This window comes from Aricia agestis, chromosome 17 (assembly GCF_905147365.1).
Source record: "Aricia agestis chromosome 17, ilAriAges1.1, whole genome shotgun sequence".
Taxonomy (NCBI): domain Eukaryota; kingdom Metazoa; phylum Arthropoda; class Insecta; order Lepidoptera; family Lycaenidae; genus Aricia; species Aricia agestis.
The window spans coordinates 13,838,959-13,866,369 of NC_056422.1; the positions used below are offsets into that span (position 1 = coordinate 13,838,959).

Here is a 27,411-nt window from a genome sequence, read left to right on the forward strand (position 1 = left end):
TAAACAAATTTCCAAGTCACTAAAAACTTGTGTTAGTGTTCTCAATTTTCATTCGATATTATATTGATACAAATACCTTGTTGCCGATAGTTGGTGCTAGGGCTACAGTGGTAACTGGGCCAGTCATACTAGTGCTAACATAATAATAATTAAAAAACTTTTAACCCTAGACACCTCAGCCAAGACTGATGATTCTATTATAATTCCTTTGTCCGTAGAAGTAGAAAATGTAATAAAAACCCTATACAGGGTGCAATTAAACCTTCCTGCCAAATTTTGATATATTGATCCTTGTCAAAAATAAAAATACACGTATTTTTTCTTTTATGATCACTCAGTACTAAAATGTTGAGAAATTGCTTCCGAAAGTTATCCTAAAAAACACTACAATTAATGGACACGACGCGTCGCCCGCGCGAGACTTGCCCCCCCGGGCGTGCCTTCCCCCGCGTCACCCCCGCTCATTCCCCCGCGCCGCGAGTAACCGTTCTGCAACGATTTTAAATGGGATAAAATGTCAATAAAAAAAAATCACCCAATTTTTTTGGTTAAATGGACTCTCCTAATGATACCTAAGCCTTGGAAAAATTTGGCAGGAAGGTTTAATTGCACCCTGTATTTAGTGGTTCTAACTTCAAACAGAACGGTACTAAAGCTTACTACACTGGTCGTTATACTCATCGACATTAACTATAAATTGCCTAAACTATAGGATATCAAAACTTCTTTACAATGATCTATTAAAATTCTACATGTGCACTCTTTATAATTCTACGAGTTACGGACAAACGTATTGTATATTAAACACACATTATACTATGGTCATATAACAACATTTTAACACATTTCTTATTCATAATATTCAATAAACTTATAAGTTTAAAAAAGGTAAATTTTACCAACAAATAATGTTACTTGAACACTGATGTAACATTATACTCAGCCGTTTGCAGTTTTCAGCATTATATTAATTTTGTTTAATAATAAAACGATTACTTGACTCTGCACATTTTAGGCTTTATTACCTAGTACAGGTTTGTTGGATGTTATGAATAAGAAGATTAATATTTAAAACATATGAATAAACGAATAACTGTAGACATTAGACAATAATTATTAGAAACATGTTGTAACAACATCCCAAAATGTTTATAGTAACTTTAAATAGTATAGTTTTAAAACTTATTTATATTCATGCAGATAATTGTAAATCTCATATTTGACTATCATCAGAAGATAATATTGTATAGTTCGTCAGTAACAAAGTAAAATTTTCAGAAATTCATAAACCAAATTTGAGTAGAAATTCCAACATATAAAAGTAGAATATGGTAAAAAATATATTATAGCGTTTCATAAAATACCGTAATAAGGAAAATATTTATAAAATAAGTATATTTGAGATCTAGCAGAATCGAAAATTATATTTTTAGTAGAAAGAGATTAGAAATCGATAAATATAATCGGAAAATAATCGATTTGATTGCACCGGCACTAGAAGCGAACTTATAGCCTTATGAGTAGCACCTACATGATATTTAGACCACTTTGAACACATTTCACTATCGATAAATATATACAAAGAACAGTTAAAGAGAAGCACCAAAAGAAAATCGATTTTGGGTAAACGATGGTCTGAAATAAAAATAAACTAATTCGCAATTTGCATAACTAGCAGTTAGCACGAACACCGTAGAAACAATTATTTTCAATATTACGAAAGACTTAACCAAGTTATAAATTCATTAAAAATAGACTGTCACATAATTTTATCAAAATATAATACAGCAGTTCTTTATTATTGTTTCTTTCTTGGTGGTCATACTAAGTTGCAAACACTTCAAATACTTTCAAAATGTATACCCAAAACCGAGGAAAAATAAATAACAATTTTAGAAACTCAGTAGGATTTCCACAGGCCCTTTATAGCTTTTAACTTGGGAGATCGTTTCGTCGCCTCCAACTCCTGTTTAAAACTGATCATGAATTTCTCTCGCAGACTTAGACGTGGCGAAGACGGCTTTAATAGAAACTTCTTCAGGTCATTTGTAAAACTGCTCGCTGTATAATTCGGCTCCTTTTCCTCGTTACTCGACTCCAGGAAAGAGACGGACTTATTTGACTGCATCGAATTCTTTCTCTCCCTCTGCGGAGTCTTGGCTTTCGAGGAGAGGCTGTAGCTCTTGGAGACGAGGGAGTAGTCTTCCTCCCCTGATGCTAAGGTGTCTCCGGAGGCCAGGGTGTCTGAAGATCGGCTGCAGACCTTGCAGCAGGCGCGGCAGTGTTCTTGCTCGCTGTGGTACCCGCCACCGCACAGTACGTACTTCTCGCGTCCGCTCCGTGACCGACCTCTGCGTGCGCGCTCGTACGTGCTTATGCGTGCACGCTCGTAGGTATCGCTTTTACGCGTACGCTCGTACGAGCCGCTTTTGCGTGCACGCTCGTAAGTGTCACTTTTGCGGAAGCGATCATAGCTGTCACTGCGGCGAGAGCGATCGTAGCTGTCGCTTTTACGTGCACGCTCGTAAGTATCGCTTCTACGCGCGTCGTACGTGTGACTTCGGCGCGCCCGTTCATCACCTTTTCTTGAGTATGTATCACTCTTACGAGCGTGCCTGCGTCGACACTTCGCACAATTATTCTTCGCTATCTTCCGCAGCTCCTTTAGGAAGACGTAGTCGATTTCGAAGTATTTGACGTCGGGTTCGGAGTAGTATCTGTTCTCTGTGGAGGCTAGCGGCGCGGGGGTTTCGGGCGCGTCCTGGCCGGGATCGCTGTGGTACCGTTCGTCGGGCTGGCAGCGCGTGCAGAAGGTGACGGCCTTGCGGGCGCGCGGGCGGGGCGGGGGGCGGGGTGGCGCGGGGGGCGGAGGCGCGGGGGGCAGGGGTCAGGCTTGCGCCGACGGCACCCACAGCGTCTTGTTCTGCTCGTCCTCGACCGCCTCCTTGATCTGCGTGCACATGTACGCGATGTTCACGCCCGCAGGTATCTCAGCTACAAAAATAATATGAATTAATGGTTTATGTAAGGAATGGATTTTATAGACATTTCTACAAAAACATCGAGGGTTAAATTTTAAATATATTTAGTCAAAAGACATAATAATCAAAAGCTTAAAACAGTATACAGAAAACGCAAACTATAGCCCTATGTTACCAGACACTGTTACGAATCTTACTGCTGTAGTTGTGCTTACACGCTAACATTGAATAAAACATTCCAGTATACGATTACGATACTTGGATTTAAAAAAGCCTTGAGATCTACTTTTATTGCAAGTTAAAAGCTTAGCACCCTTGAAAACATATTATAACAACCGTTACCTGAGATATAATTCCTATACTCGTTCTCGACTTTTAGGCCGTGTTCGTACATCTCTTTGGCCGCCTTTGCCGATACCTTATCTGCGGGGTACCGTGCATCTTTCACCTCCTTGATCTGCTTGAACGACTTGAACTTGATGAAGAGCACGATGGGGTATATCTGGTGCTTGTGGAGCTTTTCTATTATGGGCACCGTGACGTCTATGATGCAGTGGATACCCTGGAAATTAATTATTTTAAGTAAATCTTTATAGTTAAGGGCCCCACACATTAACAGTTCGCCGGCAGTAAGTCGTTTGGCAGTTAATCGGAAAAGACCACAGACTCACAGTTCCCCTGACGATTTTGTAGATTTTGTATCGACGGTCAATGACCGATTTTATTTGCTTCCTACTTGCGTCTACGATTAGAAAAAGCATAATTATACATTGCTGCTAACTATATCATTTTTTTTCTTTTCTCCATTTCATCTGCTATTGTGTTTTATTTGTGTTCATCTATAGAATATATGAATATGTTTGCGTGTGCGTACGTGCGTATATACGTACCTTATCCGCAAGTTCTCTGAGTGTTCGCGGCTCTGGGCGGGCGCGCGCGAACACATGCGGCCAATCCGTCAGCAGTTTCAGCCCAACACACTCCCGTAAAGGTCCAAGAACTGCTACTGGTCTCCGGCTACCATCTGTAAATAGTATATTGTAAAAAAATAAGTTTAAAACGAAACGTAAAACGTGTAAAAACGCGTTTTCAACGTACGACGGTACTGTATTTGACCAGTTTCAACTGGTCAATTACGTTTAAAATAGTTTATATAAATAGTTAATTTGTTACACTGTAGAAACGCACCTATAGTGTACTTACAGTGCAGCCGCTCGACTCGCTGGTAAGACAACGGGGGGTTATCATCCGCCAGCGTGCCCGAGTCGCTCCAGCAGCCCAGCTCGGTGTTGGAGAACGACGCCAGCTCCTTGCTGTCTCGATGCTTCTTGCGGCGGAAGAACGATCTACGTGCTGTGCTGCTGGCGCGGCGAGCGGCGTCCGAGTCCAGCGTACCCATTGAGCGACGGAGGATTTCCTCCACCCTGGAAAATAAGAAAAAAATTGTAAGAACGAATGTTTGGTGTAGTATTTTAAATAACGAGTCTAATTATACTGGAGTTAGGCATTTTGTAGACTTTAGAAAAAAAGTAAATTGCACTAAATCCATAATTTAAAACTATGATTGCCTTCTCCCTACAAGGTTGACATATCAATAGGTACAATAACATTTTAAACTTTCGCGTTGCATTATAATTAAACTTTTTCTCCACGTTTCGGCCGTGTTGCACAACACGGCCGAAACGTGGAGAAAAAGTATGTACTCGTAGTAGCATTACTACTTAAATAAGTCGCGTTAAGTCCCGATTAAAAAGTTTAATCAATAGGTACAAGTCAAAATTTTCTATAGTAAAAAATGTAGTTTCATTATAGTCAATCTGACGGCCTATGTGGACTGTGGCTTAGTTGGTGGGCTGTTGGTAGCTCAAGCCGGGGGTCGCGGGTTCGAATCCCGCTGATGGAACAAAAAGTTTTCAAAGTTCCTGGGTCATGGATGTGTATTAACTCACTGTACCGTAGTTCAAAGCCAAATAATGAGAGTGGCAACACTATTTTTCGTATGTGTGGCGGAAACAGTACCTAAACGACTTCTATATCCTCCTACGTCACCCGCTTTTTGCATCCCTATTGGTTGACGTTTAGTTCTAAGTTTTTCCACCAGGTGGCAGAGTTGAGCTTTTAACAGCACAACGGATTTGGAACCATTGGCGGTTATTTTTCGTGCTGTGCGGACGTATATTAGATTACGCGTAATTCATATCTTTTGTTTAAATTTTTGCACGTGGCACATTAATTTTCCTTTTCGGTTCACCGAACGACTTCTTAATTTTTATAATATTATAATTAGAAATTAGAAATAATGGGTTCGGATAAAAATATTAGTTCGAGTTCTTCCTCGAGTTCCGAATCAGATTCTCCTGCGCGAAACAAAAGAAAGGCCGAAACGTCGAGGAGCAGAGACCAACGTAAGCGTCGCCGGACATCCGACATTGAGATAAGTAAACTCGCTGAGCAGGTGAGTCAAATTCAATATTTTTTGGCTCAATCGACGGGCTATAATAATTATTTTCCCGCTGGGCAGCCGCTCCAAAATATACCCTCGCAAAATAATTGCGATGACAACCTGAGCTTAGATGTTAGCGGCGAATTATTTTCCGATAATGACAAATGAAAATTTAGCTTCCAGCTCCAAACAACTTGAAAACTGTATAAATTTTTCGATTAATACGATATTAAAAGAGTCCACGTTGAAGAGGTCATCTCAAGATCATTTAGATTTGCTAATGTCGGCTCAACACTTCGACACTCCCGAATGGAGTGACGTGCGCTATTCCGATGTTCAGAAATCATATTGCTCTGCGCCCGGATTTGTCGAACTCGAATGTAACGACGAAATAAAACCTTTCGAGAAATGCCCTAATTTGTGTATTGCCGAACGCAGCTATGCGGCTATTTCGTAGGCAGTTCTAAAACAAAAAGATGCCGCGCAGGCGGGTTTTGAATCATTTCTAAATTGGGTTGTAGAAAATTCAGATGATTTGACTGTGTCCCGTATAAAAGATAAAATTAATGAGATTTTTGTGGAAGGTACGTACAATAAAATTTCTAGCGATATTTTGCAACTCGCATGCGGGCATAGGGCAGACATGATAGAACAAAGACGGGACGCTATTTTAAGATCTGTGAAAGATAAGTTTTTACGAGCGAGTTTACGCAAAATACCTCCGATCTGCCATAACTTGTTCAATAAGGAACAGTTTTCGTCAGCTGTTGAAAAAGCGGGCGGTAGTAGTAAAATGTTTTGGCCGGTACCTACAAGACAAAGAACGGCCGCGCAGGCTAGCTCGAGTTCAAATTATAAAACGCCCGCGCAGCGCTCGTTTTCCCCCGCCGTGGGGTTCATACAATAGATTTACACATAATTTTGCACAAAATGCATACCCATATCATCATCAACCGGTTCAGGCACTACTTTTCATAATTACCCAAATTCAAACTACCCACAACATGGGTACACACAAAATAAAAGGTTTGCGCAGAACCAAAATAAGTCGAGGTGCGACACAAACAGATCTCGCCAGAGATCAAATTTTGATAATGCTTAAGGTTAATCTAAGACCACACAAAACAAAAGTAATTTCGATCGACAATCGAAACGTAAATATTGAGACAGTCGAAAGAGTTGCATGTCGCTTGGCAAGTTTTACTCGTGTTTAAAAAAAAAACTTTGATGATTCATAAAATATAAGTACTTATTATAAATAAAAATAATAATATTAATATATTAATAATAAAATAAAAATAAAAACTGGGTAACAAAACCACCACCGTGGTTACCATTTTCAGCTCGCCAGTGATTACACAATACACAGTCGAAATTCAACTCAAATTTCGCAAAGAAATACGTTAATGAAAATCGATGCCTTGGAGAGAGCACGCAGCTCTTCTCGTGCTTCATTTATCAAGCATAATCAAACGAAACGAGACGAGAGAAAATGTATAAATTGGTAGCCTAAATTATGTTTTATTCTGTTGTAAAAAATATCTTTTCTCTCGTCTCGTTTCGTTTGATTATGCTTGATAAATGAAGCATAAAATACATATTATTGACAGTAATTTTTACTAAATCTTATAATGTGAAAATAAATGTATTTTCGTTTACCATAACTTAATTGGTATTTCTTTTCACACTACAAAATCTTTTCTATTCCATCATTCATGTAAGTTTTATTGAATCGATATATATTTTTTTGTGAATCTTATCTTTATTCCACCAGGCGATATCAAACAGCTCTCATTATTTGGCTTTGAATTACGGTACAGTGAGTTAATAACAGCGTTTTACCGTGCAATAAAACGCTTATTAACTTTACTTACCTAATTCAAAGCCAACTTTAAATTCTGCCTGGAATTTTTAACGCAATGGTTCCAAATCCGTTGTGCTGTTAAAAGCTCAACTCTGCCACCTGGTGGAAAAACTTAGAACTAAACGTCAACCAATAGGGATGCAAAAAGCGGGTGACGTAGGAGGATATAGAAGTCGTTTAGGTACTGTTTCCGCCACACATACGAAAAATAGTGTTGCCACTCTCATTATCTGGCTTTGAATTAGGTAGGTATAGTTAATAAGCGTTTTATTGCAGGGTAAAACGCTGTTATTAAATATGTGTATCATATCATAAAAATCTTAAATATATGTATAGTATAAAAGTATTAAATATATTTCCGTTGTCTGGTACTCGAACACAAGTCCTACAGGGGGGCCAGACTGACGTGGTGTGAAGGGTCCATAGATATTATATTATTTATATTATATAATTTTACAATTTTATGTTTTACAGTGTGTTGTCGACGCAGAGCACCTCGTCTCGTCGGAACCAGAGCGCATAATGCCACTACAACTAAAGATACTCACTTGAACTTGCTAGGTATAGTTCCCCACTGTCTCTTCAGGCCTTTGCTGTCGAGCTGCCAGGCCCGCCACAGCCCCGGTGCGCCGTTATACAGCGTGTTGTCGACGAACAGCACCTCGTCTCGTCGGAACCACAGCGCGTACTCGTCGGCGTCGAGGCCCAAGGCGGCGGCGCTGCGGTCGAAGCCCGCGCGCACGTACAACGCATCGCCAGGCTTGTCTTTCACCTCGTGGTACAGCGCTAATGCCGCTACTACTACTACGTTCACCTGGAGATGAGAAATAGGGTTTAAAATTTATAAAAAGATAAAACCAAATGAGTATAATATACTAAGGTCTTTTATAGCTTGATAATCATAATATCGAAGATCTGTTTTGTAAATGTTTGATCCAATATGTGTAAGGCTTGTTGTTGGATTTATACGTATAGTTAGCCCGGGCGCGCACTAGCGGCCAGGTCGCGACGGCCATCGAGATAATCACCTTAGTATGAAACCGCCTATACTATAGACCACGCGCATCTGGCCGCACGGCGGCCAGCGGCCACACCACACTTTCGATGGCCGCCGCGACCTGGCCGCTAGTGCGCACCCGGGCTTAAAATTACGGATTTTAATAATTCTTTGTATCCTACGCAAGTATGTTAACTTTCAAAACTTTTGTTTGCATATTTTACACCAAAACACTGCTGTCTTCTCAGGAATAACATTCTTTATGAACATTTATCTCAAGTTTATATTTACAGGTAACATTATTATTTATTAATCATCTTCACAAACCTTATCAGCCGGTTTCGCTAGCTCCAAAGCCGCCTGCTCCGCTGTAGCATGTCGGAGGTCCACGTTATTGTACTCCAGTATCTGATCGCCAGTGTGCAGCCCCGCGATATATGCGGGCGAATCCACCTGCACGCTGTGCACGAATATGCCCACCGCGTTCCCTCCCACTAAACTGATGCCCAAATCCGAGCAATTCCTCATCTCGATACGTAAAAATCTGGGGAGGTCCTTCCCTTGAGATTGCCGGAGAGTCGAGACGTCGGTGGATGGCATATCCATTCGCAAAGATTGCTGCGGGCCGGGAGAATTTCGAGGAGTTGGTGAGCCCGAGAGAGAAACCTCCTCGTCGTGCGAGCTCTCCCCCGAGTCCGAAGTTCCGGGAACTTCCATCTCATCCTTGTATTTCTCCGGGCTGAATTGGACCAACATCGTGATGGAGTTGCCGATCTGCCGCAGTACTGACGCGGCCAGCGTGTAAGTCGCCGAGCGCATATTGATGCCGCAGACTTCGAGAAGCTGGTCTCCAACTTGCAGGCCAACTTGGCTGGCTAAGGAGTTGTCGTTGACCGTCGAGACAAACACTCCTCCGCCGCTGGGCGGGCAGTATATCTGGATGCCGAGCGGCTGCTGGCTTTTATCGATGTGGACTCGGCGCAGCTCGCCCGGCAGCGGCTTGTTCCAGCCCAGGCCGCAGTACTCGGGCATGGAGTTCCTCGTCTTGTGAGCTAACTGCTTGGCGCCTCTTCCTGGACTCAGCACCTCGACATGAAACGTCGGCATGGGGGAGTTCCGCTCCGAGCTCCGCTCTATGGAGCCCGTGCTGAGTTTCCCCGCCGAGTTTTTAGACGTCACGCTAGGGTTGGAGGGGATCCGGAACCTTTGGTTTTCCTTCTTCCTCGGAAAGGTACCCCCCTCGTAAGCGTGGGGATAGTCCCGGGCAGCGCGCGGCACGGGCTGCAGGTCAGACATGTTGTGCGCGTGCGACGGGAACGACATATCGTAGGGAGCGCCGAGGCTCTCGCCTGATTGCGACTGGGGCATATCGGTGGGGCTGGACAGGTGAGGGTAGCGGCTGGAGTGCGGGTTCGAGTTCGTGAACGGCCCGCGGTAGTATTGAGACTGGAGGCGGGACTGCGTGGGTAGAGTCCCCGCTATCGGAAAGTTCGCGTTGCTGTTTAGACTATCAGGTCCGAAGCTGTCGCTATCTGACGGATACTTATTCACCGTTTTCGGCGAGCACGCCTTCTTTGAAGAATAATACTGGTCCAGTATATCCTTTCCCGTATGGTTTTTTATGGAATGCTCCAGCGAGCTTGGCGATTTGCGAGACACGAAGTCCAAAGAGCTGGGACCCTTGTTAACCATGAAGTCTAAGGAGTGGGGGCTTTTCGTCCTATTTCGAGAGTTGGTTTGATAGAACAGGGAATCGTCGGACGGGTTGAGAACGAGGCTTAAACGATTGGCAGCATCCTGCTCGTAGTCTCCAATCGACATCTTGGACTTTTCCAGCGTGCGATTCTTCTCGAAGCTCATGTTTGGGAAAGGGTTGTGTATAGCTAATGGAGCGGGTTTGGGAAAGTGTTCTACGGCGGGACTGGTCGCTATGGAGGTATAGACTGAGTGTCTCGCAGGAGCTGTTAGCTGCGTCAGCGGCACGTGACCCAGGGGGATGGGATTGGAGTTACGATTGGTATTCGACCTCTGGGGTTCTGGGGGTAGTTTGGTGGGGGGACTCAGGAGTATTGATAACGGTGGCCTCTCTTTTCGCGATCGCGGCTGCACGATGGTGCCCGTCGCATTGTCCTCTAGTATGAAGTTGGCACGCGCTTTGGGCCAGGTGCCGCCATTTTTAGCGTCATTCTGCGCCTCCTTGTTTTTCCGCCGCGATCGTTTTAGCACGCTACTGGTTTCTTTTACTGAAAAAAATACACTATTGTTATTAAAAAACAGTAACAAAAACTATATTTTACTTTCTCATAAATCTCATAAATAAAAGCGGGTTTACATTACATATTGGATCACTGGATTGGAATAGTGTAGTGTGTTGTCAGCTAGTATTAATGTCACTTACTTGTTTTTCCGTGGTAACTTTCAATCACTGAATCCAATTCCGCAATAGCATCAGACTCGGGCACCTGAGATAAACGATAATTTAAAAACATATATAAAAATACTAGCTGTCCCGGCAAACGTTTCTTTGCCATATAAAGTATTTCGGCCGTATTATTTTATTGAAGTGACTAAATAAGTATGTCACCATGCCAACATCCATCGCTATCCTGTCGCACAAACAATGGTCGCCGTCAGACTCGAGTTGTAATAATTTACTATTATTTATTCAACAAATGCACTTATCAATATAAAAAGTACCCAGTAGCCGATTCTCAGACCCACTGAATATGCATATAAAATTTGGTTAAAATCAGTAAAGCCGTTTCGGAGGAGTACGCGGCCTAACATTGTGACACGAGAATTTTATATATAAGATTTACATTTACGATGCACTTCTATCACTGACATTACTTCTATATCATGTCAAGATTTATTGAAATGTTAATATTATGTAAGTTAAATTTAATGTAATTTAAAGTGCTTCGCATTTTAAGTAAGTAGTCTATGTTTTATTGTACCTTGTTCTGTTTGTCTTTGCTCTTGCTGCGGCCGGTGACCGCCTCGATCTTGCCCCTGATCATGTCCCATGTGCCTGCACATAATAGAATACCGCGTGAGGTGGGAAACACAACGAGATTAAATGTTGCTGTTGCTTTACTAAAAAACTTGTCTTAACGTTATCATATATTGTGGTAATAACAATATCTCTAATCCTAAAAATCATAAACATATAGACTAAAACATACAAAAGAATATGGTCTAGCTGTCACTTGTGACGACTTTATAATAATAATCGTTTATTTGCATAGAATGTTTTTAACAAAAGATCTTAAAGTATAGGTGCAGTAGCAAACATTCTGCTTTTGAAGCATGCAAAATATATTTTAGCTTATACAACTATTTTAATTTTAAGTTCACTAATTAAATTATTTGAAAACAACCATACAATAATAATTTAAATTAATGAAAAGGAATAAGATAATTAAAAAAGTTCAGAATATGGTGAGGAAAAAGAAAAGAAAAAAAAACTTGTACATCATGTGTCATTGTTTTGAGGTTATGTCTTATCAAATCTGCAATGTCATACTAGTTTGTTACTGGCCATGTGGCATTATGCAAGACAACAATCTATATTTTGTTGAATAATCATATTTCCAGCAATGCTTCGCTATCCTGAGGTGGACACATCGATGACGGTATGTACCTACATTAAACGACCTTTTTTCTAATGGAGGGCCTTCTCTCTAATCTCCTTTTTAACCGACTTCCAAAAAACGAGGAGATTATATATTCGGCTGTGGATATTTTTTTAATCTTTAATTTTTGTTTCAGCACCCATTTATTGCAGTAATAAGCTGGAGGATGTCGGACTATATTATCTAATATTTACAGTTGTTATCCTGACCACTAGGTTTTACAATTAGCAAGTGGAATAATTTCATATTTTTTATCCTTAAGTACATAATAATATTATAGTCATCTCAAGGTATGTACTTAATACTAATATATTAATAAGTCAAAGTTAATGTAATTATAGATATTATCAATTATTAAGAATACATGTCAAGTTGCAATTATAATAGAAGTCATTAGAATATAATATCAGGAACAATAATAATAAATCAATGTTAAATGTTACACATTCAGTTTAGATGTCAAGTAAAAAAAAAATGTAATGAGAAATGTTGTTAGAATATTAATTATTATGGTAAGTATATGGTATGTCAGTCAATGATCACATAAATTCATTCAAAGAATAAAAGCACTTATCCGCCAACCAATTGAATAGTTTCTTCTTAAAAATTGATAATGGATATTCCTTTAAGTCATCGGGTAGTTTATTATAAATTTTGATTGACATATTATAGCAACCCTTGCGATAATTCGTATAATACAACAGTTTCCTGTCATGCAATTTGACGGGCTTATCTTTTACGTATCTATTGTGCATATTTTATAAACTGTCATATACCACATAATATTATACCACCCTCAAAAAAGGAGAAAAAGCATTTTGTAGGTTTAATTAAATAAATAAGAAATTTAAATATAATTAAATGTTTAAATCATTAGTCAAACATCGTATTATGAGATATCAAAATAATAATGGCGGTTTGAAAAGTAAATAAAACTCTTGTTTATAACTCTTATTGAGCCACCGACTTTATAATATCTAACAATCTTATCAGAGTTTCGATTACTGATAACTCAATACAGCTCAATACCACAACACAAACATCGTTTACCATTTCGCGTATTTTCCTTATGAACTTTGTCATTATTTTTTTATAATATTTGAAGGTATAAAACGTATGATTTTTTTTTTGTTTTAGTTTTCTATCTGTTGTGTGTATCGCGTTACGTAAGTTAATTTTTAACAAAACTACTGCACAATCAAAATTGTCAATAACGTTTCAATGAATGAAGCGGAAGGCAACAAAAATATTACGTAACAATTCAAAAAGGTCGAGGAAGGAGACAAAAAAATGTTGCCGTACGCGTTATGCTAAGTACTCACATACGGTTTTGCTCGATAGTTTTACTCCAAATCGAGCAATAACCACCGTGTGGACCGCAAAACTGACAGCTCGAAAGCTCGCTTCGAGCCGGCTCTATGGAATTCAATACGTCAAATATGTCATTTCCTTCAATTTGGAGCAAAACTATCGAGCAAAACCGTATGTGAGTACTTAGCATTACACAGAGTGTCTGAAATCAAAAAAAATGTTGTAACTAGTACTTAAGCTCTCCCTTATTAGCTCATATCTCTCACCTTTCTCCTGATGTATCTTGCCCTGGCTGCCCGCAGCCACGTGGTACACGTATCGCCGGTCCAAGTCTCCGCCCCCGCTCGCGCAAGACAGCTCACCGTGCGGCTGTATTTACACGGTTAAGTATGAGGTTTAATACTAAATACTTCATAATTTGATTATTGAGACTTATATGATTTTATGGGACTCTAGTTTGGTTATTTTAGGCAAAATTGTGCACAGATAAACTGCTACCGACCTTTATAATACAGCCTGTAACTATTGGAGGTTCACTGACTTTGTCTGTTTTATTTAGTTTTAATATGCCAGCCTAATGGGACGTTTATATTCAGCCACTGCTACTCGCGCTGCCGGCAATATTTTCCTGAATGCTTCTGCGGTTATAACTTCTATAATAATATAATACATAATAATAATAGCTCCTACACCGGTTTCGGTGACGGTGGCCGGTTTCATTGAATCCAGGCCAGCTACGCAGGAGTAATTTTATAGTGCCCAAGTGTGTGCGCAGTACACAATAGCACTCTCTATTCCTTTACTCTCATAACCCAGTGGGACGGAAGACCGACACGACCGGCGAGGGTACGACTTTTTACATACCCATCCGACGCATGGATCTTACTTGCCAGACAATCAGGTGATCAGCATGCATTGTCCTAACCAAACTTGGAAATAACATGTTTCCAACGCGGGAATCGAACCCACGACCTCCGAGTCAAGAGCCGCGCTCTATACCATTAAACCAAGGAGGTGTTAACTTCTTCTTCTATAACTTCTACATACTTGCCGAGTCGAGCAGCAGCAGCGGCATGACGAGTGGCATCGCGAGTGATTACTATTTACATTCTCGCGCTGCCCATTTCCCTGCCCTACATGGCTGAATGTAAACGGCCCAAAAGAGAGCAGACCTTGTATAGTTATTCGCTGTGTCAATATTACAACAAAGTTCCTTATCGCGCGTTGCGAAAGGGGGCTAGACAGAAAAAATTAAGGCGGAAAGTTGTGACGACACTTTGTGTCGTTAATTGTAAGCCGTGCGGTAGCGCGTGTCTCTCTCTCTCTGTCTCTCATAGAAAGCAAGTTATTTTCGTTTCGTCTTTCTATTTCGCATTGAACAGTGTGGTGCAGCGATGATTTTTTTTTTGTGTTGAGTGTGTACAGGTAGTTTTTTTTATTAGTATATATCACAATATTCACCTTGTTATCAGGCGGCGGCGGCACGAACTGCCACGCCTCATCCTTCTTGCCCTCCTCGTAAGAGTGGTCCAGAAGAGAGAGCCTGCACATCAAAACATTATGTACAAGCTACTTAAAACACAAACATTATCTACAATCTACTTAAAAAAAAACATTGGGGACGAAAGTTCATAATCAGATGACAAAGAGCGTTATTGTATTATGCTCTAACACTTTCACACCTTGGGGTATCCTGCTTCATCGCCTTATCATTCCTCTCTTTTTATTTATTCTATTTAAATTAAAACTTTTAACATTTTACTAGAAACATGCTTAGCATTTTATTTCGTTGCAATTAAAATACTATCTTTTTGTCTCATAAATAAGTTTCATTTTTAAAAAGTTTGAGAGTTAGTTTTAAATCGCTTCCAAAACATTATAATATTAACTATTATTATTTATTACCGATGTGACTTTGTTTTGATCAAAACAATGTTAGGGCGCACTTCAGCAGTATCACAGTCATCGCATAGCGTGCTATACACTCACCTGGTGCGCGGGTCGCAGCACGGGTACAGGGGTCGCAGCACTGTCAGCAACACGGAGTCGTACTGGCTGTCGTTGAGCAGGGCTTCCGCCTCGCCCACGCTGCTCACGCCCTCTAGCGAGCGGTTGTTGATCTGTGGATGTTAGAATAGTTACACAATGCAGTTCGCAAACCATGTGACAAGGTCTAATGACCAACTCAATATGATGTGCGGGTTCAGACCAGCGATGTTGCGGATCCCGATTTTTTTCACATCCGCGGATGCGAATGCGGATGCGGATTTTTAGAGGTTCACATCCGTGGATGCGGATGCGGATGTTGCGGATCCTACATAAATATAGTTTATAAAATGAAAAAGTATTATTTTCATTTTTATAAATGTATTACAAAATAATATTACAGGTTCCCTAGAACACATTTTTTGATTAATTTCAAGCTAATTTTTCGTGAGTAGGTTCATTTTGAAACGCATTTGGAATAGAAAAATTCATATTTTAGGACCATCAAATCCAAATGTTAAATCATATTTATCTCTGTTAGCTACCACTTTCACAGAGGAAATTGTTGTTCGTTTTATCAAAATGAAGCTGCTTTCGAAAAATTACCTTGATAGTAAAAATATGTTCTAGGAAACCTGTACTATAATAATATGTATTAAAGAGATAATAATTTGTAAATGAAAATTACATTAATTCCCCTGTATTAACCTCCACCACTTTTTTGTTAGTAAGTACACGAAGTTATAAATAGGAGCATAAAGCACTTTAAATTATTAAATAGTGATATTGCCGCTTTTTATTAAGGCAAGGCTGTCCCTGAATTAGCAGGTCGATGTCTGTCAGTACGAAAATCGACGTTAAGGACATTAAAATAACATTCATATCAGCGCGCCTTGTATAGGGCGGTTACGACGCTCGCCGCGTTGTTGATAGGGCGAAATAGGAGAAAATTATACATTTTATTTTATTTTTTTAATGACCGAATCATTTATTAAAAATCTATTCGATTATTTTGCTAGAACTATAAAAAAGCTATCCTTTTTTTTTTAAATCATATTATTGTCATTGAAAATTACGAGATGTTCGAATTTGAAGTGTATTTTTATGGTGATATTCAAGACTTTTTACAGAATTACCATGTCATTTTTCAATATTCTGTTCGGTTATTTCGTTACTTTGTTTCTTTTTCTGTCTACATGAATTTTGATGTAAGAGAATTCCACATAATTTCTTCAGATTAGAAGTTTAAAAATCAGTCTTTTCGAACTGGCCTCACCTTAAGTATGAAGCACAAACAAACACGTAGTGATTAATTTACACAAGACACCACAATAAACGCGTCGGATCCTGTCACCGTTTTCAGGGTTTCGTAATCAACAAGGAATCCTTATATTTTCGGTCTATCTGTCCGTCTGTCTGTCTGTTTCTGCGCGGTTTCACTCAGAGAATAGCCTACAAAGCCGAAATTCGTCATGAATGCACATACATATAAATGATGTCGATAAAATGGTATATAAAACCTTTAAAAAAATTTATGGGGCCTCCCTTACACATCAAGCGGGGATAATTCTTTTTATTTCGCGTCTACTCCACCGTGTGTGGTGTCGTTGAATAGGGTTTTTAAAAATATTACGAGTATTCCAAGATCGTTTTCCGATTTAGGGATCCATATATATATAATCGATAGTGTCCAGTGTCTCCCCCTTCTACCAGATATTAGCTAAAAGGTAGATTCGGTAAAGTATGTGGAAAAATTCACGGGAGTAGGAAATATGCTAAATTTAAAAAGAAAATTATCACGGCTAAGAAGACATCATAAGTTATTGAGAAGTTATACAAAGGAATTTTTCGTTCAAATTCCTTTGAATGTAACTGAGATCATGTTGTTAGTAGTGTAAAACATGTTATAATTGTACATTCATTAACGATACACAACATCCCTCCCTCCCTCCTCTATTGTGCGTGGCCGATACGTACTTGGCCGGCTTTTTCGCTCCCATTGGTCATTTGTCACGCGCAAACGGCGCGCGCCATTCACAGACCCCGCCGCTGTTTTTTTTTCTTGTCGCAACTCGTACGACATTCGCATCCGCATAAAAATCCGCATTGATTTAATGCGGATGCGGATGTCCAAATCGTGTGATACATGACAGCAGCACTCTTTTTTTAACGTCCAGTCGACACGTGCCGCACGTTGACAATTTAATCTCATAGAAATCATGTTCAATCATGCTTGTGTAAGTGTATACGTACACATATTTATAAACCAATTTCGGTTTCGTTTGAAAGCTCGAGATTGTTGCTCTATTCCGCTAGGTATATTCACTTTATGGTTCAGACACAGCAGGAACCGCGCGTTTAACGTGTAAAAACCGAGCGGTTTGACACCATGACGTATTATATGCAGTTAGCGCCATCGCCATAAAAAGCACGACTCTTAAAACCACGTAACGGGCTATGATATTGTGTAACATAGCATAGTGTATTAAAAAGCTAAGCTAAAAGGAAAATCAAAAGAAATATGTTACGTTAAAAAAATATACTTACGCTGACAACCCGATCGCCGACGTACACATTGCCTTCTTTAGCGACGACGCTGCCGCACGCGATTTTACTGATGAATATACCTACGAAACACGAAAACGTACAAAATTATATTTTTATTAAATGGGTGTAATAAACAGATAGACAGATGAACTTGTTAGAGAATTCGTGGCAAATGTTGGTACTTCCACGTTTATTATAACAAGATATTACCCACAACCTAGTTCGTTAACGTAAGTATTTTTTTCTGGGACGATAAAAATCCGTTACCAGCACTCAAAATAACTCCTTACCAAATTTCATCTAAATCGGTTCAGCCGTTTAAGAGCGACTGTTTCCTCAGTCAGACCTACTGTTACCTAAGTCAGACCGGCTGTTACCTCAGTCAGACAGACAAATACAGTTTCGCATTCATTATATAACTCGTTAACATACCATGCTGCAGCTGTATAGCAGCAGGCGCAGCAGCCAACCGCAGCAGCGCTCGTGCGGCACGCGCACGCTGTATCCGCAGCGGCACGGGCCCGCGCGCCGCCGCCGCTCGCAGCGCCGCTGCGCACGCCGCGCCGCGAGCCCACGCGCCGCTGCCGCACGCCTCCGCTATGCGGTCTAGCACTCTGTATAAAAAACATTAATTTGTTTACCTTTTAAAATGTAGTGAATAAATCAAGGAGGTATCATATATAAAGTAAAAATAAATAAAATAATTTGAAGACTGTAACAAATGACATAACAATACGGTTTGTGACGTCACAACTTGACTGCTTATTTATTCCGCCCGCCCGCCAGCGCCAGCCCCACCCACCAGCCCCAGCCCTGTATATCACTCACTTGAGCTTGCCGTCGGCGAGCGAGCCGCGCTGCACGGCGGCGACGTACACGCTGTAGTCGTCGGGGTAGGCGGGGTCGTCGCGCCCGCCCACCAGCACCAGCCCCAGCGGGCCCGCACCGCTCAGCTCCACCTCGATGCTCTCCCATTCGAAGTCCTATAAAATGTAGAAATGGTTTACATAAATAATAAAATAAATAAATAAAAGAAGGATTTAACATATTTGTTATATTTTATAGTTAAAATCACAAAACTATATTCCACAAGTGATATTTCAACTAGTTAATATCAAGTATATTATATTCTGTACGTATACGCACACGCACCTGTACGTGCGCGCTGGCGGGCGCGGGGGGCGGCGTACGTGCGTCCCTCTTGCCGCCGTGGCGCCTCGCCTCTGCTAATTCACCGACTATTTGGTCGCGCTCCTGAAATATATTGGATTGTTTATGAAACAGCCTCTATTTTATCATAACAACAAATACATATTTAAAGTTTCTGAGACCCAAGAACAGTTGACTATCGTAGTGAAGTAATATAACGATTCGATTGTTTAAAAATAGTAACAATTGGCTGTTATACTATTGTACTTTTAATATTATATTTGCTTTCTCTCATATCTGACCACTTATTTGAATGAAAGCACCACCGGCCCATTAGCTCAGTTGGTTAGAGCGTCGTGCTAATAACGCGAAAGTCGCGGGTTCGATCCCCTCATGGGCCAAGTACTTTTTGATATTTTTTACTTGGAAATATCCTTTAGTTTACATTACCTCACAATTATTGTATAAAACATTACTCATTATTTGTTTAGTAATGGTCTTACAAAGATTTGTCAAACCTTTCTGAGCCGGTTGCAGAGTGCCTTGACGCTTTCTCTTTCTTGCAACAGTTTGTCTCGCTCTGAGAACGCCCAGTCTCGTCTTCTCTTTGACACCTGTTAGAAATTGAAAGAAATTAGAAATTGATAAAATTATTAACAATAATTATGCAAATACATTTTAAACATTATTGCTGGTGCAAAGGTGATCCCAAGACAGCCATATTTTTCTTTGTGCGAGAGCAGAATTCACAGCTTTACATGATATAAACTTGTGTGTAATTATAACATTTTCGTATAATTTAACTTTATTGAAGGTATTAGAGGCTCGATTGTTTCCGATACCAGCATTGTCTCTGGGATGTACAGAACGCTATTTTGACGAAGATAACTCCTTACAGACCAACGTCGTTTGGTCGGATCATGTCAATTCAATGTTGTGACTTGTGATCTGTCGGTTGGGTTTGACGTAACACGACCAAACTATTTAGGTCTGCCTAGGAATCTTGTCTGTTAGTACGTAGCTTCTTACCTCGGCTTCTCTCTGCGCATCGGCGAGTTCAGCGCGCATGCGCTCCGCGCGCTGCCGCAGTCTCTCTATCTCCTGGTTCGCCTGCTCGAGATTGTCTACTCGCTCCTTGTCCACTGCGTCTACAACTGTAATGGAGACGTGCTATGTTAGAGCTAGGCAGGTATTTTGTATGGCATTAGACTATTGCAATACAAAATTATTGATGTGTTTTGTATAGCAACAGTATATCTGTCGTATTTTAAGTGTATGCTGTCCTTTATATAGCCGTATGTCAATTCTCACACATTTGTTATTGCAAACTTAGCCGTCATTGACTAATGGTGCGCTTATACGGGCAACTAAAATTGCTCGACTCCAGTCAATTCTCGTCAACTTTGAGGTCACGACTACATACGGCAACAAGTAGCAATATTACGCAATACAATATTGAGTGATGTGGCCATCGTATATTTGAGCGATATGACATCAATTGAGCGATATGAAATAAATTGCTCCATATTGCTCCACTAATTGCTCCAGATCGCTCCATTCGTTTCGCCGAGCAATTATTGCCGTAATGATTGCCCGTGTAAGCGCTTCTTAAAGGCTCTGTTTACCACTTTTGTATGTGGCTATTTGAAAAGCATTTTTGATGTTTCATATTTTGCCGTTATGGAGTATGCCCGGCTCACTCGAAGCGCCGATTGTTGGCTTAGTGGTTGTAAAAAATGCTTATACGAGTAAGTTTTTTCTGACACATCTGCCATCATTTTTGGATTACCTGTCACATGTCTCTAACGAAAAATATGTGAATCGTGGTTACCTTGCAGTTTATCCATGGAGGGGTCGTTGGAGTGCTGACCGCTGAACTCCGCGCCGCCGCTCGCCAGATGGTGGTGGTAGGACGAACTGTCTTGTCTGTCAGTCACAATGTTACATCATTTTGAGGGACACAATTTTCATGATTTTTTTGACCCGCCCGCCCCAACGACATATTACTATCGAGTATCGACGTGTTATCACTTTAAGTACAGGACCTAATATTATGAATGCGAAAGTGTGTTTGTCTGTCCGTCTGTCTGTTACCTCCTCACGTCCAAACCGCTGAACCGATTTTACTTTTTGGCTAGTAAAGTAAGTAAGTTTAAGTATCTCCATTACTTTGAGTCCCGGGAAAAGACATATTATAGTTTTAATCCCGGAAAAATGTACGGTTCCCGCGCGATAAACAAATTTTGGCGCAAAGAAGTTGCAAGCGTCATCTAGTCCTTTATAAAAATGTACTATAGGCAGTAAAGTCGTACCGTTTGTTAGGTGCGGGCGCGTTGTGCGGCGTCTTGAGGTCGGTGCACTCCTTGATCGCGCGGTCGCGCTCCACCAGTGCAGACTCGATCTCACGACGCAGGCTCTCCGCCTATAACACGACATAGTTTCACCAGCCCTGGGTTTATGTATAGCCCAGGGGTTCCCAAAGTGTGCGTCGCGGTTCCCTGGTGCGCCGTGGAAAGGCAAGATGGGCGCCGTGAGTCGATCCTCAATCGTTATCCAAAATCACAAATATTATAAAATAAAATCATAAGTAAGTATGTAAAGCAGGTAGACAATTAAATATTTGTTTAAGTATAGTGATTTACCAATAACCTGCTTATCATAACTATAATAATCAATTAAGCAAAACCTTAAAAACGCTTGGTGAAACTGGATATGGTAATCGGCGCATGTAGACAATATTAATCGTCTAATGAACTGCTCTACTACATCTAACGCTGCACCTTCCTCTGTTATTTACCGAGCGATTCTAATGTTTTGCTCGGCCTACACCTCATATGCGTCGTTTATATTCAGCCCTTTTGGCTAAGGAAGTTCAGGACAGCGTGAGAATGTAAATAGTCACTCGTTATGCCGCTGCCGCAGCCCGACGCGGCAACTATGTACAGTGCTCCCAAAGTGATAATGCGCATAGAAATTTACGTAATTTTTCGGCAACGGTCGTATTCCGAGCGTCGGAAGACGTCGCTGCAAGCGCTGATTTAAACTTAACTTTAAAAAAAACAGCGCTTTGCAGCGAAGTAGAGGCGTCTGCCGTTACTTGGACGTTACCATGGTAACGCCGCGATGGCTTCCCGGTGAGTTATAGCACTCATTGACGGACCGGCGACAGCGAACAGCCACCGGCTATATGATATTTACTTCTATTTCCTTTGAACAAGATGCAAAATGCAAGTGCATTGTTTGTTTCATAGATTCGGGTGTTTTCGTGATTACAACGAGTAGCGAAGATTTCCATGCGCATTATTAATTTGGAAGAACTGTAAAGGGCTGGGTGTAAACACTTTGTTACTACCGCAGAAGTATTAAAAGAAACTTTTCCGGCAGCGAGGAGCAGCGGCCGTGGCTGAATGTAATTGGCCCAATAAAAAAAATTAAAAAAAAAACACGTACCTGTAAGGCAGCAGCTCTTTGCTCGTCTCTAGACGCCTGCAGCGCCGCCTCGAGCGCCGCAACACGCTTTAGCGCCGCCTGCAGATCGTCAGATAGCTTCTCCATCTCCTTGTGTACGGTGTCCCTGGAAAATGTAACATTGCATCATGCATCATAATATTGTCAATTGACATGACAAAAAGTCGCATTATTATAATTTGCATCACCACTGAAGTAATTATCACTAGTGGGTATATGTATATATGTGTGTGTGCGTGTGTGTGTGTGTGCGTGCGTGTGTGCGTGCGTGCGTGTGCGTACGTGAGTATGCGTGCGTGCGTGTGTGCGTTCGCGTATACGTGTGCCTGTACGTATTCGTATACGAATGCGTGTATTGCATAATTGTGTGTCTGTGTGTATCACTTGTAATGGGTATGTGTGTGTGTTGTGTGTTGTGGGCGACTCCGGCACACTCACCGCTCGCTCATGATAAGCGTGTACTCGGCCATGGCGGCGTTGCGCTCGTCGGTGAGCCGCTTGATGTCGCGCTCGCGCCCGCCGCCCTCCCACTGCCGAACCACGCACGCCACCTGCTGCTTGAGCGCGTTTCGCTCGCGGATCTGCGACGGACAGACAGACAAACACATTAAATATACTATAGAAAGATACATTCTTTTCTGATTTACTTTGACATGGTATGTGAAAGTAAATCAGAAAAGAAATTAAAATAATATATTATTATAGTACTTAGTCACGTGACCTCACGCTCGCTAGTTTGTATGCACACGCATACGCAAACGCGCACATGTACGCACGCTTGCATGTAGAGACTACACTTTGTGTCAATCTGATTAAACACATTAAACACATCCATAGTCAACATTTTCACTTTTAGATGGAGTTATGAGCACTTTAGACATTATTTCGTGTTTACGTTTTATTTCGAAATGTAGCGTGGTGTAATGCCCAAAGTTCTTGAATAAATATGTATAATGTATTTTTACTTACAACAACATTCCTCTCCTGTGTGAGGTCGTGGCACTGGGTTTTGAGCCTGCTGTTCTCCTCCTGAACCATCTGTAGCTTCTCCACTGTGCTGTTGTGAGTTTCTATGAGATCGTCATACCTGCAGAACATAAGATTGAAAGACCACAATGTAAATAATAATAAAAAATCCCACACCGGTTTCGGTGACAGTGGCCAGTTTCATTGAAACCAGCCTAGTTACGCAAGAGTAATTTTATAGTGCCCAAGTGTGTACCGACACGACTAGCGAGAGATCAGGCGCAGGACCGACCATTTACATGCCCATCCGACGCATGGATCATCTTACTTGTCCAACCAAACTTGGAAATACATGTCTCCAACGCAGGAATCGAACCCACGAAAAATACGGCCAGCGACCTCCTCATTTTGGTTCGATATCCAATATCGTATCGCGTAATATTAAAACGCCATCAAAAAACATCTTTCGTGACGTGATCTTGTGATCCGTTAGCAGCGAGTTTTTGCTGCATTCATAACTGTATGTTCAGTAACATTCACACATCATATACATCATATACTATTTGTTAGTTTTGATTAAACAAAAAAATGTTTATTACAAGGAATAAAATGTCATAGAAACAAAGACTTTAATAATGAAAAATTCGTACCTCTTCTGGAAACACTGGTACTCCTCTTTGAGAGCCTCGTAGTTGCGCAGGGTGTGGACGAGGGCATCCGGTGTCTCTGAGGTGCTGTTCTGCTGTAGATGCTGTACTTCACGCTCGAGGCTGGAAACAGTCATTAATACACTTATCTAGTCTATGCCGAAAGATATGGAACTCAACAGAAACTTTCGTGTTTACTATAATTGATAGAAGACTCGATGCAACCGGATATATTTCATATTAAAGGTATTCCGATCCTAGCCTCCTTTCGCAACGGCGAACGCGCGATAAGGAACTTCATTCCAACATTTACTTATTTATTTTTGCTATGTCATAAGAATGTTTAGAAAGTTTAAAGTTTTTAATCAAAAATTCATTATTAATTAATCTGCTTTGCCTTTTATGGAGATATAGATAATTTTAAATTACCGTTGATTGTCATTAAGCAGGTCGCCATATTTCCCACGGAGACTGCTGGCCTCCTGTGCTGACACCTCCAACTGGTTCATTACAGCCCGGTGCTGACCGCGGACATACTCCAACTCCTATAAGACAATTACAGATTTATTGACTGACAGATGGCATTATAATGTGATACATAGACATTGACCTAGTATGCAAGTACATTAAAAATACAACACTTACCCCATGTTCCATTTAATGTTAAAAAAGATCAAAACAATCAAAATGGGAGGCATTTTGAGTGTTTTGATCATTTTTAATATTAAATAGAATGGGGTGTTAGTAACTTAAAATTGACCTATTTGACAATTTGACACATTTGAAAATTTTCAAAGGTTTGCCGCTAAGGCCTAAGGTATAGAAAGCATTACTCATTATTATAAGTACACATAATAATAATATTATATACCTATTACCTATCACTTAAAGTAGGTCCAAACATTTGTGTTGGGCAAAATTTTAGACAGAGATATGTGATGTAACACACTGCCTAATTTTTCGTTCAATCTATTTTAGCACCTGTTTCTTTAATATTTTTACAAAAGAAAAATATTTGAAGACACAACTTAATCAACTAAGTTTAAGTACTAACATAACTCTTTACTTATATTATTATTTATTACATCATATTTTGTTCAGGGAGATATAAAGTGCACTACTGTTAAATATATTCATTAAATATGTGCAACTGCTAATCCTGTTTTCCACTAATTATTGCTTCCTTTGTTTAGCAGCCATTTTGACATTAACAGAAAACAATACAATATGGTCTTAATAATTACGACAGATTAAGAATAGTTTTATAGTAATTATAATTCTTATAAAATATTAGAACTGCTTTTGTATCATTATTATAATACTACAGATTAAAATGTTTGATTGAGTACAAAAAGCCTATTGGCTAAGTTTTATCCAATATACTCTTGTTTTTTTTTTTTGTAGAAGAGACACAAACATACCTCCACACTTTTTCACAAACAGTCCCTCTCATAATTATTATCTGTTACAAACCTTCATAACATGTTCGTATCTCCTGGATTTTTCCGTATGTTGTTTCCGGAGTTGGCTCAAATCGTGCAATGCCTTCTCATATTGCTGTTTCAGGTTTTCGTTGGCTTTGTTGATAACGTCATACTGGCCAAGCTCATATGGAGCACTCATGGTGTGAGTGTGACTGGAGTATTTAGGCTTGTCGTAGCATTGTGCATTCGACAACACTTCATACTCAATCGGTAGCGGAATAGATGATATCTGACTGTTATTATGCCTCTCATTGCTGGCGTAACCATGGGATATTGACTCTGAAAGGTTATAAAAATTTAAAATGTTGCAATAAGCATATCGTAATAATTTAATGGAACAATTTTAGTAAGTTTAACCCATCAACTCCCAAGCGGCACCCGCATGCCGCATAACTTAATTGAATATCTATTGTGTCTGTTATTCCCACGATTGAGGTATTGCTTAATAAAAGCATATTGTTATGAGAATGTTGTTACTTTTTTTATTATTGAGGAATAAAACAAAATGAAAAATGAGTACCTAGAATGCTGAAAGTTACAAAATATTAATAATAATAAAGTTTATTTGCAACTACATTAATGATGCATGCACACATACTTTAAAACAAGACAATTCCAAATTGCAGCCGCAAATTGGCTCATGCTCGGCATGTGCTGGTACACCCAGGGGCATAATATTACAGTTTGCTATACATAGGTATATATAGCAAACTGCATCATAATATTGCATCTTTAGTGTGTATGAAGGATGTACTTTATGTAGAATCATCATTTAATATCTTACCATTGCTACCATTGCTTTCTAAGGATGATGTACCCGATGCCATAATATATCTAAAAGAAATAGACATATTAGTGTACCATGGAATTTGCACTAAGTATACATATATATGAATGTTATGAAAACAACGTACCTTTTTGTTGAAATTATTCACCCATTTTGTTTATAATACCACTTTGCAGTGACGGTGGACCTAATTAAGTGTTTACTCTGAGGATACGAGCCTGACACGGTTTTCACGCTCTAGTGATGGTTGCAAAATTCGCTAAACCGCGTATGAATACTCTTTTGTAACTTGTGTTTACATAGAACGAATTTTGAAACAAGTCACTTTTTTCAGCAGGTCACTCTCCTGAACCAAATAATGATTATTCCATTACCAATTACACTTTATCAAGACCTGGTGCCACAAAAAACACTAGTTCACAAAAACTCTCCTTTCTCTACGAATAGGTTTTCATGACACCCGACGGCATTAGTGATCAGCAGTAGTTCTGACTATGTAAACAGATAAACACCTAATTCCACTCAATATTCTTACACCGTATGTGTTATCGGCCGCAATTTCTATAATTTATCAAACATTTTATGGCCGAAACCGTTACACGTATTTTATCAGTTGTAATTTGCCAACATTTCCCGTTTATGTTCTCTACCTTTTTTAGCAAATGAGTGATTGAGTGACGGCGACGGTCACAAAACAGGACGGACATATTTGCAGTGTTGCCATATTAAATATTGGTTGTTCGGATCACAGAATACAAATTAGTCACGTTCGGATACTCGTTCATTAAAACGAGGTCAACGTTCTATTAAAAAAAATTAAAAGACGTTGTTGTCTGTTGAAATGAAAAGTTCTAGGAAGTCTAGGAACTACCGCGGACATTTATACATAGAAAAAAAGCTGAAAAATTTATTAGTAGTGGCCTACGAATAATAAAAACTAAGGAAAAGGAACTCCGTCAAAAAACATGCTCCGCAATACTTGTCAAAAAAGTGTACCTACCATATAGTCGGGGCAATTTAATAGGCCATATTTGACAGTTCAACAAAATTGAGCCTGGTAGCCTTGTAACGACGCCATAAAAAAATAAATATTTTGTCATTGTTATTACTGCACAATTTATTCACTTTTTCTAATAACGATTACAT

General features: G+C 40.1%; 2 protein-coding genes and 1 non-coding gene across 4 annotated transcripts; 1 reads left to right on the forward strand and 2 right to left on the reverse strand.

Moving 5' to 3' along the window:
* Window positions 1-578: 578 nt before the first annotated feature.
* LOC121735692 lies at window positions 579-2,887 on the reverse strand (the record flags this gene model as incomplete). The annotated part of the gene is made up of 1 exon (XM_042126594.1): window positions 579-2,887. A coding segment is annotated over one exon (987 nt), but the record flags the coding sequence as incomplete, so codon positions are not given.
* Window positions 2,829-26,957, reverse strand: LOC121735433 (disks large homolog 5). Of its 2 annotated transcripts, none has more exons than XM_042126269.1 (27): window positions 26,393-26,957; window positions 26,263-26,312; window positions 25,468-25,757; window positions 24,424-24,539; window positions 23,998-24,117; window positions 23,351-23,468; window positions 22,820-22,962; window positions 22,364-22,487; window positions 21,226-21,335; window positions 20,745-20,839; window positions 19,943-20,067; window positions 19,432-19,527; window positions 18,917-19,018; window positions 18,593-18,747; window positions 18,197-18,378; window positions 17,765-17,844; window positions 15,221-15,351; window positions 14,693-14,774; window positions 13,498-13,600; window positions 11,243-11,316; window positions 10,684-10,747; window positions 8,613-10,528; window positions 7,837-8,102; window positions 4,185-4,405; window positions 3,872-4,005; window positions 3,324-3,543; window positions 2,829-2,994 (listed from the first exon to the last, which is right to left on the reverse strand). In XM_042126269.1, exons 2-27 carry the CDS (start codon window positions 26,303-26,305, stop codon window positions 2,888-2,890), a joined length of 5,217 nt encoding a protein of 1,738 aa, XP_041982203.1. In that variant the 5' UTR covers window positions 26,306-26,312; window positions 26,393-26,957; the 3' UTR covers window positions 2,829-2,887. The 2 variants fall into 2 exon arrangements, with proteins under 2 accessions (XP_041982203.1, XP_041982202.1); XM_042126268.1 differs by having other exon boundaries at window positions 4,170-4,405.
* On the forward strand, window positions 19,241-19,314 carry Trnai-aau. The gene has a single exon. It is a non-coding gene; the product is annotated as a tRNA-Ile (tRNA).
* Window positions 26,958-27,411: the final 454 nt, after the last annotated feature.

Coding starts and splice junctions, on each gene's coding strand:
- LOC121735433 (XM_042126268.1), bottom strand. CDS start 26,305: ATGGCATCGGGTACATCATCCTTAGAAAGCAATGGTAGCAATG. Junction 17,845..18,196: donor TGCTATACAGCTGCAGCATG/GTATGTTAACGA, acceptor CGTGTTTCGTAG/GTATATTCATCAGTAAAATC. Junction 10,529..10,683: donor AAGTTACCACGGAAAAACAA/GTAAGTGACATT, acceptor TATTTTTTTCAG/TAAAAGAAACCAGTAGCGTG.